The sequence below is a fragment of the Rhinolophus ferrumequinum genome, chromosome 3 (genome assembly GCF_004115265.2).
Source record: "Rhinolophus ferrumequinum isolate MPI-CBG mRhiFer1 chromosome 3, mRhiFer1_v1.p, whole genome shotgun sequence".
In the NCBI taxonomy this organism is placed as follows: Eukaryota; Metazoa; Chordata; class Mammalia; order Chiroptera; family Rhinolophidae; genus Rhinolophus; species Rhinolophus ferrumequinum.
Window position 1 is genome coordinate 5459257 of NC_046286.1, and position 13688 is coordinate 5472944.

Genomic DNA, 13688 nt, shown 5'->3' on the forward strand with positions numbered 1-13688 from the left:
GTGGAGGAAGGTTAGGGGCAGCGGCTGAGGACTCGCCCCACCATCAAGCCCCGCCCCACCCACCCTCTCTGGTATGACCCCGCCCACAAACCAACCCGCTCGTTGTGGCCCCGCCCTTTCTAGGGTACCCGCCTAGTCTTTTCTCCGTCCTCTCCTGCGGGGACCATCTCTGGCCCCGCCCCTTCCGGCCTGCCCTCGCGCCCCTCCCCACGTCCGGCGCGCGGCCGCTCGCGCGTTTCTCGCGGGCTGCTGGGTTCCCCGCGCACCTCGAGCGCTGAGGAGGGAACGTGGCGGCCGCCGGAGGGTGCCCGCCGCCGCGTCCGGGCTAGTCCTGGCGTCCTCCCTTTCCCCAGGCCTTGGAGCTGAGGCTCAGAACCAGAGCGGGAGCGCCACGCGGGCCGTGGGCATGGCAGCCCCAGAGGCTGCGCCCTCTCAGGCTGAGAGCGCGGACCCCGCGCCCTGGGCGCAGCTGGAGGCCCCCGCGCGCCTCCTGCTGCAGGCGCTGCAGGCGGGGCCGGACGGGGCGCGGCGCGGCCTCGGGGTGCTGCGGACGCTGGGCAGCCGCGGCGGGGAGCCCTTCTGCTGGGACCGCGTCCTCGAGGCTCTGTGCCGGGAGGAGCCCGTCGTGGAGGGCCCGGACTGTCGGCTGCAGCTGTAAGTCCTCTGCCCGGCGGCTGGCGGAGCCTGGGGCGCCGCCTTTCATCCACCGTCCTGTGAGGCAGGCGCTGGCGCTACCCCCGTTTTCTAGGGAAGACCGAGACACTGAGAGGACCCCACAGCCAGGGGTCCCTGCCGCGCACCCTGTGCCGAGAGGCATCCAGCAGACCTTCATTGAGTACCTCCTGTGTGCCAGCCAGTGCCGTGCACCCAGACCTAAGGCACGCCTTCTTTTCGGTGTGAATGAATGACAGTGGACTCAAATCTATTTTGAGCGCATATTCCATCTCTTAAAAAAACCGAACTTGTACCTCCAGTATAGATATACTTACGTATAAAGTAGACACGTATGTTAAAATACGTACATAATAAAGTATACAGAAATTGAAATTTAAAATGGGATAAATGACAAGCATCTGGTTGTGGTGGCTTTATATTAATTTTCAAAGCATAATACACATTTTAGGGCACGATCACTCCTTAAGTGGTGTTCTTGATTTCTAGTCTTTATGGTGACTTTGAACTTTTGCCTCTTTATGTAGCTGACAATTCCTACCGGAGCACACGTGTCGGCTCTGCCATTTTCTTATTTGGTGGGGCTTCTGTTATTGGTATTCAGTTTCTTTTAAGGTGTCCTTATAAGTCGTGTCCATTTTGTGAGGGTTCCGTTTCGTTAAAAAAGATAATACTGTATAAATGCACTTAACTATCATAGTTAATTAAAATATACAAAGTAAAAAAAGTGAGCGAGGTGCCGCCTTCAGTCTCTAGGGGTCAGAAGAGAGGGCCTTTCATTCTTCTTAGATACCCCTCCTGCCTCAGAATTAGGCTGGAGACCGGAACATGGAGGGCCAATCCATATTTAAAAATTGTCATACTTTCTTGTGTTTTAGATAAGTAGAAATAGAAGTTTGGGAAAACTTTTCTTTTTTATGTAAAATGAGCATGGATCTATTACAGAGTAGGTTTCAGTGTGAGTTTTTGAGCTGAAATAGATGTCAAACCATAGGTCCCAGTGTAGACTAGACAGTGAACACTTGTTGAATGACTCTTGTGCTGTCCCCGTCCATCCACATTGACCCGCAGGCACTGCCTCCCAGCCCTCTGTCTGTCCATTGCCATGCAGCTTTTAGTTCTACCCAGCCTGCCCTGTGTTGCTTTCAGCTAGACTCTCTTAACTGCTTGCCCTCCCTCTGCCACCCAGGAAACCATTGCTGCTGCGATTGCCCCGGTTATGCCAGAGGAACCTGATGTCCCTGTTGATGGCTGTTAGGCCATCACTGCCTGAAAGCAGGCTCCTCCCTGTGCTGCAGATTGCACAGCAGGACTCAAGCCCTGAAGCTGATACCTGGCTCCAAGCCCTGGGGGAGTTACTGCGAAGGGATGTGAGCACTGGGGTCTCCATGGAGGGAGCGTCCCCACTGTCTGAAAGGTGCCAGAGACAGCTCCGAGACCTGTGTAGGCAGCTGGGCCCGGGGGGCAGGAGGCTGAAGTTGCCCCAGTCTCCAGACCCCAAAGAGGAACAAGAGGAGAACAAGGACCCCCAGCGGCCTGGGAAACGGAGAAAGGAGCCAGAGGAAGAGCCTGCCGGTCCTGAAGGGGAGAGGGCCCCCAAAAGGGTCCGGTGTTTGAGGAGAGAAGAAGAGGAAGGTCATGAGGAGAGCGCTGGACATGAACCTTTGGAATCCCTGGCAGATGGAAGAGGCGCATCGCCCATTAAGAACCAGCCTGTCTTGAGGGCTGAGCCCAGGAAGGCCAGTGAGAGCCTAGACGACGCCAAGGGCTCAGCTGAGAGTTTGGAGTTGCCCAAAGGTCTCCAGGTACTGGGGTGAGGAGGCTGAGTTTAGAGTGATCCTTCAGGAGTGGGGGCTTATCCAGGGCGGAAGCCGGTGGGGACGCTCTTTCCCAGTTGGGATGACTAGTCCATGGAGCAAGGGGAAGGAAGGTGGGCTTGAGGTAAGGGAGTTCCTGGAGGTAGGAAACGCTTGGCCTAATTATCTATAACATGAGGTTAAAGGGTGCCAGGCAGGAGGACAGGCGTCAGAGCCACCTCTGCCACCCCTCCTGTGGCGGTGGGGGGAATCGTGCCAGCATCCAGCCTGCCCTCCCAGCACAAGGCCTGGGCCTACCCCAATTAGGGTGATGCAGACAGAAGACAGGCTAGTCTAGACAGCTGGATTTGCACGACCCTTGGCTACTGGGAGTTCTTAAGCACTTTGCAAGGTGTAGGCTTCACGGTCTTGGCTCTCTTGAAGCATCTTTGCCCACAGGCTCCCACTGAGCTGGGGCCTTCCCAGGACAGGGAGCCAGGACTGGGCTGGGGGCCGTGCTGTGCAGGGAGGGGCTGGGCTGTGACTGGGCTCTTCTCTGCAGGACCAGGTTCCCAGGCTGCAGCAGCTGCTCAAGACCTGCGGGGAGGTGACCGGCGCTACTCTGCCTTTCTTCCACCTTCTGCCTGGACCTCAGCCCTGCCCAGGGAAGCCCCAGTGCAGTGAGGCACAGGCTGTTTGGGGGTGCGAGGGTGGGGTGAAGGTCTAAAGATAGTCACTGCAGGGCTTTCCTTCGCCCAAGTACAGATAACATCGTCTAACCCCAGACAAGTTCGTGTCCCCTGATAGCGTCTTCCGGGGTCCTCTGCCACCCACTGTAGTGGAAGGCGTGGCCTCAGTGACTTGTCACCAAGCACTCTGCCAGCCCTAACTTGGGATTTGCCTTCCCAGAGGTTGGAGGGGTTGGAGGACACCGCCCCAGCTGAGCTGCAGCTTCTCCACGAATGCAGCCCCAGCCAGGTGAGTGTAGAAAGACTGCTTGACCCTGAGGCCTTTTTCCATTTAACTTTGTTTCTCTGCCCATGTGGAAATTTGGGGAGGGGATTCTGTTGGGTATTTTGGTCTCTGGCAGGGGTCACCCTGAGTAGTTTCTTTTAGCCCTTAGCTCCTCCCAGGAGGGTAGCTCTCCCAGCCTTACCTTACCCTGGAGTATTCTTGCCCGACACCTTCTGCTGCCCAGTTGGCTTGAGACAGCTTAGCAGAGACAGACTGAGTGTCCCTGTGTCCTCCCCCTTACTCGGCAGGTGAACCTGCTGTGTGCCCAGCTGCAGCTGCCCCAGCTCTCGGACGCAGGTCTCCTGCAGGTCTGCACCTGGCTGCTGTCCCTTTCACCAGATCTTAGCCTCAGCAATGCTACTGTGCTGGCCACAAGCCTCTTTCTTGGACGAGTAGGTGCATTGGGATACCGTCAGACTGCCAGGCACAATGTGGGGGGGGAGTGTGAGCCCTGAGAGGGTGGTGCTGGGAGAGGGGGTTCCCAGCCTTGCAGGCAGCTGGCCTGTCCCGGCAGCCTGGGGCAAGGGAAGAGCATGGACCCCTAGGCTTTCTATCCACCTGGCATCTAATTCCTCCTTCTTGGGCCTCAGACCATTCCAGAAGCTGAAGGGATTTGGGATCAGGGGAAGGGAATTATGTGTCTTTTCCAGTGTTGGGTCCATGGGAGTCCTAGATAAAAGACCTTTTTTTCTCCTCTGTAACATGTATCACCATCTGAAAAACATGTCTGATAAACATTTATTGAAAGGAAGAAGAAATGCCTTAAATAGTATTTTCCTTCCCATTGGCTGTAGATTCTCTCCCTGACTTCCTCCGCCTCCCGTCTGCTCAGGATTGCCCTGACTTCCTTCTGTGCCAAGTATACCTACCCCGTCTGCAGAGCCCTCCTTGGCCCCGTGCTCCGGGCCCCAGAAATCGGTAATTCTGGAACCAGCCTTCAGCCAGGGTGGCCCTGGCAGGAGTTGGGTATCCAATGAGTAAAGTCTTTTGCTTCCCTGACGATGCCCCTAGAATGAGCTGAGCTTTCTGCTCCCTGCTAGTCCTGTCCTCTCCTGCCATTTTCCCAGCCTTCTCTCCTCTGCTGTCCCCCACCCAGGTCCAGCTCAAACAGAGTTACTGTGTTGCCTTATGAAGGATGAGGCCCTGGAGCCAGACATGCGGGTTGTAATGCTGGGGTGAGTGTGCAGGCCTCCCTGCTGTCCTCATCCCACCTTCTCCCTCTGGCCAAGCCTGCTCCTGGCATTCTGGAGTTGGAGGCGGCTGGGCACCAGGCCCTGTGCCCGAAAGACAAGATGCCCCTCTCACTGTTGCCAGAACCTGGCTTGTGCCTTTCCACCTGGGCCTGTGCACATTCCATCCCATGCACCTTCTCAAGCCCGGGACTTCAGTTTTCTGTGCCACGTGCCTTAGTAAATGCAGAGAAGAGGCTGGAAGGTCCCGGGTCTGGAGTAGTTCACAGTGTGGTTGAAACATGGCACAGCGGCTAAGAGCACTGGCTCTGGAGTCAGACAGACAAATTCAAACAGGTTAGTCCATCTCTCTGAGCCTGTGCTTCCTCATATGAAAAATGGGGATAATATTCACTCTGTAGGATTTTTCTAGTTATTAAATGTGACAATCAATGTAAAGACATCAGCACAATATTTGGTACCTAGTAAGTGCTCAAAAATTATTAAATTGGTGTTAAACTTGGGTATTAAAATTAGGAAGTCAAGATGCACATAGAAATAACGAGTAGGTTAAGACCCCACTGGACACCAACATGAACTACAAAATGCTAAGTTTAATATGAGAAGGAGCTAGTTTCAAAAATATCAGCCTCCACTTACCAAGCCCTCTGTGCTTTAGATTCATTATCTCTCTTAGTCTTCATGCAATCCCGCAAGGTAGGTGCTGCTGCAGCCTTAAAAAGCTCAGAGAGGTTAAGGGACCTGGCCAAAGGTCACACAGCCAGCAAGTGATAAAGCTTGGGATCAAACCCAAGTCTGTGCATCCAAGAAGCCACACTGTCCATGTGACCTGCTGCCTTTTCAGACAGGCGGAGGACTGCACAGTAGGACAGGAAGCGCAGCTGGAGTGGACCTCACCGTGAGGTGGGCTCCACAGGTCGTGTGTGTCATCTCATCTATCATCATCCTCTTCCCTTACCTTTTGTACTCGGGATGTACTCTCAACTCCTGGTTGTTTTTCAGGAGCCCTTTGTACATCTCACTGCCAAATCCGTCATTGTCAGCTACCAGGGGGCTTGGGTTGTGGCCTTCTCAGCACTGGGCAGCCACCAGCGGCAGGGGGGCTCTGACTCCTTCCTCTGTTTGGATCTTGCTCTGCCTTGGGGTAGGACCAGCAGAAACCCAGGCTCGGGTGGGAAGCCAGGCTTGACTCACTGGGGCCTGTGTTGCAGACAGATCTTGGAGCTGCCCTGGAAGGAGGAGGTGTTCTTGGTGTTGCAGTCGCTCCTGGAGCGGCAGGTGAGTAGGCACGTTGGGGAGGCGTGGACAGAGTGCTGCGGCGGTTCAGTCCCACTGGTGAGGGCGAGGCATGCAGCACAGCTGCCTACAGCAGGGTGCCCTGCGACAGGGAGTGTCCCGGGGCCCGAAAGACAGGTAGCAGAGAGCTGATTGCATGGTAAATCCCACCTCTGTCTCTTACTGGCTGTGTGGCCTGGGGAGCAACGTGGTGGTGTATGTGTCTAAATTAATGTTTTCATGGGTAATACATTCATGTGTTCACAATTTTGGAAGCTCAAAAGGATTTAGTGAAAAATATCGCCCCAGCCATGCAGATTCCCGTCCCCGGGGCTCATCAGTTTCAGGGGAATCCTCCCAGAGAAGCTTTATATCTATGAGGACACATGTTTAAATGTACTTTTCCTTTGCTTTCTACATAGATGGTAACACCAAGCTCAGTATTCTGTATTTTGCTTTTTTCACTTAACAGTATATTGGCAATTTTCCCATGTCAATACCTAAAATTGTGCCTTTTTTGTTTGTAACTTAGATCTTGACATAACCTCCTTATGCCTCAGTTTCCTCGTCTACAAAAGGGGAGTGATGATAGCACGTACTTCATAAGACTGGGGTGAGGTTTAAATGGGATGATTGGTCTGAAGTGCTCCGAATGATGCCGGATGCATAATAGTTTATTAAATTACTAAGAGCCATTGTTATTATTCTGCTAGCAGGACTCCTTGGGACCTCTCAGTCCTGTGTATCTTCGACCGCTAAACCAGACTAGGGATCCTTGGACTCCCTTGGTCCTAATCTGAGCCTTTGCAACAGTAACCACCATTTTCTGAGAACTACGTGCCAGGCTTTCTGTGCATTATCTCATTTAATCCTTTTCACAGTCTTCAGAGTTAGATGTTATGAGCCCCATTTTACAGATGTGGAAACTGAGGCTTAGTTTGGGTAAGTGATCTGCCCAAGGTCACCTACTTAGGAAGTGGTGGAGTTGGGAAATGAATGCAAGGTCCTTTCTTGTGCTACTGTCCCATCTCCCAATGTGTGCAGGTGGAGATGACCCCCGAGAAGTTCGGTGTGTTGATGGACAAGCTCTGTAAAGAGGGGCTGGCAGCCACCACGTCCATGGCTTATGCCAAGCTCATGCTGACAGTGATGACCAAGTATCAGGCCAACGTGAGTGTTGATAGGGCTACAAGGGCTGGTCCTGCTGCTCTGAATCTGCCATGATGTTTGCCGGGGAGAAAACCCTGAATGTTAGCCAGGGAAACCACAAGTTCAAGCCCAGGCCTAGGGAGTGAGACTGCTTAGGAGTTCATTCCTCCAGCCAACACTTCTGTGGGCCAGGTGCTACGTGGGACCTTGGGGAGTCAACAGTGACCGTAACTAGTCCCTGTCCTTGACCCTCTCCCCTAACGCTGGGCTACAAAGAGCAAAGAGATGATAAACAGATCATTGTAATATCTGGTAGGAGCCAGGGCTTTTGGTGGCAGAGGAAGAGGGGGCAACTAAACCTTGTTCGTGGTTGGGAATTGGGACAGGCTTCCTGGCTCTTAAAGGGTGAATGGTAATCACGGGTGGGGATGGAGGAAAGGGCATTCCAGGCAGAGGAAACAGTGTAAGTAGTGACTGTCCGAGGGGATCTACAGGTAGTTCATTGTAGCTGGGGCCTAAAAACAGAGTAGTGGTGATAGGGAATGAGGTTAGAGAGCTAAAATACCCGGAGCTAAAACTTGCATAGCCCCTGCTACGTCTCAGGCACTGTTCTAAGCCCTTTACATACATACTCACAAGTTTATTCCACACGTTAGCCCTAGGAGAAGACACTATTATTAGCTCCATTTTTGTAGACGAGGAAATTGAGATTCAGAGAGGTTAAAGTAACTTGCCCAAGGACATATTGCCAGGCTATGGTAGCATCCTATGGAGAGCCCTGTAGGTTATGGTGAGGAGCTTGGACTTCATCTTGAAGGCCAGATGTTCTTGGCTGTTGGCTCTTTATCCTTTTCTTGGGAGTCACAGGCCCATTTGATGATCTGATGAAAGCTGTAGCTCCTATTAGAAAATTGAATATATAAGCACATATGAGGAGGCTCCTGGATCCTCTGGAGACCCTCTGTAGATCCTGGAAGAAGGGCCTCCAGTATGAGACCCCAGGGCCTTCAGCTGGAGTGTGGTGGTCAGATTTGCATTTTATAAAGAAGGCTCTGGCCTTTGTAAGGTGTAGGGATTGGGGAGTGAAGATACAAGGCGGAGACCCGTCAGGAGTTTGTAACAACGGTCAGCGCAGAAAAAGTGTGACCCAGAAGGAAGGTGGCAGCCGCAGTGGAGTGTCTCTGAACCTCAGTTTCCTCATCTGTAAATGGGAGGGTTGTGAGAATTATACGAACTAATGCATATAAAGTGCTGCCACATAGTAAGCACCTCAATAATTGTCAACTGTTGCTAATGTGGCTGACTTAATAAGTTGTGCAGTTAGCATTTGACCCCAGGTCCGCCTGAATCCAAAGTCTTTGCTTCACCACAGTGAAATACTGAAGTTCCATCACTCAGGGCGTCCTCACGTCCTTCCATCGTCTTTGTGCCCTGGATTCCTCTCTCCTTCCTGAACAGCCCAGGGGCAGAGGGGTGAGGGGAGGGATGAGCTGCTGCAGTCCTGCCATGATTCTTCCTTCTCCCCAGATCACTGAGACCCAGAGGCTGAGCATGGCCACCCCCCTGGCACTCAACACCACTTTCCTGAGGAAGTCTCTGCAGGCCACCCTGAGACATCTGGCCCCCTGACCTTCCACCAAGGGACCCACCCTCCTCGCACTCCCTCGCCAGCTTCCTGAACAACACTTCTGCCCTCAGCACCTCACCCTGACCCCTTGCCTGGGGGCAGAGGTTAGCCTGGCCATCCCGGGGATCAACTGCCTCCCTGTTCAGGCGGCAGAGAAGCCATCTTGGCCTCCCAGCCGGCAGGGAGTCCTGGGCTAAGGGGCCTGCAGCAGCTGGATTTCCAAGGGCTGCTGACACTGGCTCCCTCCTTGTCACTTCTACCTCAGCTGTGGGCACAGAAGCTTTCCCATAGGCCTCTGCAGGGTCACAGCCGACCCAGAGTAGACAAATGACACTGCAGGAGCCCTGGGGGCCCTGTGTGCTCAGCACAAATCTCTTGTGCTTGAATGTATGTTACAATCTGTGTTCTTGTTTCTGACTTGAATAATAATTTATCGATTGTATCTAATAAAAAGCAGGAAGTTCAGTAATGTCTTACTGGAAGTTGTGCCTGTTTTCCTGTTCACTCTGGGTATTTGTTCAAAACCAACTCTCCCCCACTCCACCCTGCTCAGTGAGAAGGGGCATCTTTTTCCCGTGAAATGTTCTGTGAGGGGAAGGTGGTAAGGTTCTGAAGTTGATTCATTCATGTTATGGGCCAGATAATGTGATACCACCCATGCCAGCCTAGCAGCTGTCTGTTGAGTAGGTGCGGTGGGCAGCGGACCACTGGGGGAGTGACTTGAAGGGGGGAATGACGCATTCTAGAGTTGGGGAAGGCTTTTGGGCAGAAGACATGGGAGTATGTAGGAAGGGGAGAGCTGCTGGGGTTACTGTGGACAGAAGAGGATGCAGCCTGTTAGCAGACAGGGTGTGCAGTACTGTGGGCACGTCTGTTTTACATCTTTCACTCCCATAGCACCTAGCTAGGCGCCTTGTTCATAACGAATACTTAACAGGTACATGTTATTGACTCAACTTCCAGGTGAAAGTTCATCACAGTACCTTCCCAGCTCTTCCCCATTGCAGGCTTTGAGGAGCCAAGAACAGAACTTGATTGATCTTGATATTTCAGGAAGCAGGAAGTTCAGTAATGTCTTACTGGAAGTTGTGCCTGTTTTCCTTCTCATAACTTCCTCGGAAGCCGTGAGCCCCCATTAGAACAAGACGAGGAGGGGGAGAGGTCAGGAGTAAAGCCTGCGTGTGAGAACTGAGGCAGGTGGGAGGAAGGCAAGAAGAAGTGGGCAGAGGAGGTCTGAGGGACAAACATGCAGGAATTGTACACTCTCAGCGGCCATCATTGTGCGGTGCCCAGTATGTGTGACTTCTGAAGCTCAAGCCCTGGACTTAGCATCTTCCCTAAGGTCCTGGCAGCAGCTGGCGCTAAAGGGGATATTTTCAGGGTGCCACGGGGCGTCTTGAACTGCAGCATCTCAGGGCGTCCGGGCGCTGGTCGAGCGGTGCCACGCACGGCAACGCCCTCCAGCGGTCACACACGGCGGCGCTCCCCGGGATTGAGCGATCGACCGCGCTCAGCAGGGAAACCACAGGAACAAGGCATCTCTCGCGAGAACAAGCTCCCTATTAGAGCGCATGCGCGAGCCGCGTTAGTCTCTTTTCCGGTGTTTGCGGCGCGAGGCAACATGAGGTGCGTGGTACTTAGGCTTCTATCTGTACTCATCCGCATCTCGGGGCGCCCGGGTGGGAACGGAGACCCTATGGACGGAATCGGGGGTCCTTGCCCTTGCTTCGCTGTTAGTCATTTCTTGCGGGCCGTCGGCCTGCGGGCCCCGCGTTCGAGTTCACGAGCCACGCCAGGCCGCCAGGAGAGTCCCTCTTCACCGGGGCCTGCGTCTGGTTCTCTGACCCAACTTTCCTGACTTGGCGTCCGGAATCCTCGTCTCAGCCTGAGGCTTCTGACGGCTTGGGCGCCCGGCCCCTGAGCGCTCGTGTTGCTTCTTTCTCACAGCAGCAAAGTCTCCCGCGACACCCTGTATGAAGCGGTGCGGGAAGTCCTGCACGGAAACCAGCGCAAGCGCCGGAAGTAAGAACGGGCCTCGGCGGGAGGACGGGCGCAGGGCGTTTGGGCAGCCGCGGGCGGCTGGTGAACTCGTTGCTGTCTCTCAGGTTTTTGGAGACGGTGGAGCTGCAGATCAGCTTGAAGAACTATGACCCTCAGAAGGACAAGCGCTTCTCGGGCACCGTCAGGTTGGCACCGTTCTGACCCCACCCAGCCCTCAGTGCCCCCCGTGCCCGGCTCCGCCCTTGAGGCTCCTGTTGAGCCCGAGGTGGGCAGGCATGTGCAGCACTGAAGTGCCCGGGTAGTTCAGACCCCTTGCACTGGGCAGGCGCGGCTGGACGGACCCCCACCCTGGGTCTTAAAACAAGAGGGGAGGCGTGGGGAGGCCTTGGCCGAGCCCGCCGGCTAGTTTGAGAAGCCAGACTAGCTGTTGGTGAATGTGGACACTCTGGGTAAGGCTCTGACTGCAGCGGACCCAGACCCGTTCACCTGCCCTTCACATCCAGGGTTGGGCATGACCTGTTCTGTCCCCAAAACGCAGGCTTAAATCCACTCCCCGCCCCAAGTTCTCCGTCTGTGTTCTGGGGGACCAGCAGCACTGTGACGAGGCCAAGGCTGTGGATATCCCCCACATGGACATTGAAGCGCTGAAGAAACTCAACAAGAATAAGAAACTGGTCAAGAAGCTGGGTGAGTGGCTGGTGTGGTGTTGTATTGGGGTGGGGTGGGGTGGGGGCGGACAGTGTTCATGAGTGGTATTTCTGTTATTGGGATTTTAAAATGATGAAGGAGGTACAATCGTGACCAAAAGGATCTGCTGTGGTTGGTTAATTTGAATGCTATTTTTTTAGTCTTAATTAAGATTCTTATATTTGCTCTGAGTGTTTTATAAGGGAAAGAGGCTAGATAGTAGTTCTTTATAAATAGATGAGATGCGTTAAGTTGACAAGTCGATTGGTGTGTTGTGAATTTGATTTCACTCTCCAATTTAATTTTTTTAATTTACGTGGCCTAAGCATTTTACAGATAGGAAACAGATGCAACAGTTGTCAAGTAGCTGGAGGGTAGGAAGGCAGAATTTGAACCCAGGCATTCGTAACCAAGGCGTGCATTTTCCATTGCAACCTGGATTGTGGTCAGCCGATGCTGATACCAGGCTTCATGTGAATGTTGCACCAGTAAAAGTCCAGAGGATGGAGCTGATCAAACTGGAATGCAGAGTGTTAAAAAGACTTGGTACCTCGAGAGAGGTAGAGTGCTGGTTAGAGGTTACTTCTGTGATTGGTTCACAGAGCCCTGTTTGCAAGTCTGCCTTTCAGGGACCTAAGCACCCGCACCCAATGGCTTACTTTCTTTACCAGCCAAGAAGTATGATGCCTTTTTGGCTTCAGAGTCTCTGATCAAGCAGATCCCGCGAATCCTGGGCCCAGGCCTGAATAAGGCTGGCAAGTTCCCTTCCTTGCTGACCCACAATGAGAACATGGTGGCCAAAGTCGATGAAGTGAAATCCACCATCAAGTTCCAGATGAAGAAGGTAAGGTCTGGTTGGTTGCACGGGTTAAGTCATGGTAATGGTGGCAGGGCCCAGAAGTTTACGCACTTTCTCTAAATGGGAGCCCTGGTTTGCATTTCTGTGGGTACCGTAGCTCCGTCTTCCCGGCCTGGGGCCAAAGCACGGCTCATTAGGTCACACAAAGGGAGGGATGGGCGGTCTGCCTTGCAGATGAGCCCACTCTTTCCATGTTCTATTCCATCCAGCCACCAACCTGATAATGGCCTTCCTTTCCCCACAGGTGCTTTGTCTGGCAGTGGCCGTTGGCCACGTGAAAATGACAGATGATGAGCTTGTGTACAACATCCACTTAGCTGTCAATTTCCTGGTGTCATTGCTCAAAAAGAACTGGCAGAACGTCCGGGCTTTATATATCAAGAGCACCATGGGAAAGCCCCAGCGCCTGTACTAAGGCAGAGCTTAATAAACCTTAGTGCTACCGATACCTGTCTGCCTGTGACTGGGGGAGGGAGGTGCTTTGTGAGCTGACATTGCATGCCTCAGCATAGTGACAGGCAGTCATGTCATTCGTACTGCAAACCAGGAGAGGCATTCTTACTGCAATCTCGTATTTATAAGGTGATGGAAGGGCTGCTAACCGGGACGGAGGCTTTCCGAATAACCACGGGAGGGGCAGATGAGGGTGAGGATGCCTGCCACGTACTAGTGACGAGTTAGTTGCATGTGAAGAACATTGACTCAGCCCTTGGCAGCATGCTTAATAGAGCCCTAACGTTACTTCCCTCGACATTGGGCATTCTTGATGTGGGTGGGCTATGTTTTTTCCAATCTAAATCATGCATTTGGGTCCTTGGTCTGTAGGGATCACAGAATTATTACAAATGGAGTTTGGGTACTTAGGGGCTTCTGATGGGAGTGGTCCACAAACCTTGAGAAATTGGTCCAATATTTGCTTGCCTGACCCCAAATTGAATATGTTCAGGGTAGTATTTACTGGGTAATACGTTCAGAAAAATACAAGTAGATCTGTGCAATGTTGTAATGTAGGGGAGCAAATGGGTGGAATCAGGCTGGAAATGTCCAGGTCCTTTGTGCCCTCCCCCTCACCGTCCCAGCAGGCTGTCCCCGACCTGAGGATTTCCCTGTTGTAGTTTTTGCCTCCAGTGCTAGGCACTACAAAGGTGGCTTTTGGTAAAGGGGAACATAACCTGTGATTAAACCTTTGTCTGGCATCTGCTTCCTTTAACTTTGGTAAATAAAGGAAACAGTTCATCCCTATGGTTTTTTAAAGAGCTGAAAGGCTAATTCAAAACATAAATGAAAATGTTGTACCTTCTCAACACAAGCATTATCTGCCCTTGAACCGTGAGGAGTACAATGTTCTCACCATTTTAGCTCTTTTTAAAGATTTTATTGGGGAACAGTGTGTACTTCCAGGTCTTTTTCCAGGTCAA

General features: G+C 52.8%; 2 protein-coding genes across 3 annotated transcripts; both read left to right on the forward strand.

Moving 5' to 3' along the window:
• The first annotated feature begins 210 nt into the window (after window positions 1–210).
• On the forward strand, window positions 211–9179 carry FANCE (FA complementation group E). The gene is made up of 10 exons (XM_033094215.1): window positions 211–654; window positions 1862–2477; window positions 3031–3075; window positions 3378–3446; window positions 3731–3874; window positions 4277–4400; window positions 4579–4657; window positions 5884–5950; window positions 6992–7117; window positions 8624–9179. Exons 1-10 carry the CDS (start codon window positions 407–409, stop codon window positions 8723–8725), a joined length of 1620 nt encoding a protein of 539 aa, XP_032950106.1. The 5' UTR covers window positions 211–406; the 3' UTR covers window positions 8726–9179.
• A 1074-nt stretch (window positions 9180–10253) lies between these two features.
• On the forward strand, window positions 10254–12716 carry RPL10A (ribosomal protein L10a). 2 transcript variants are annotated; one of them, XM_033103599.1, is made up of 6 exons: window positions 10254–10349; window positions 10671–10745; window positions 10829–10909; window positions 11263–11411; window positions 12083–12255; window positions 12515–12716. In XM_033103599.1, exons 1-6 carry the CDS (start codon window positions 10345–10347, stop codon window positions 12683–12685), a joined length of 654 nt encoding a protein of 217 aa, XP_032959490.1. In that variant the 5' UTR covers window positions 10254–10344; the 3' UTR covers window positions 12686–12716. The 2 variants fall into 2 exon arrangements, with proteins under 2 accessions (XP_032959490.1, XP_032959491.1); XM_033103600.1 differs by having other exon boundaries at window positions 10286–10349; window positions 10674–10745.
• Window positions 12717–13688: the final 972 nt, after the last annotated feature.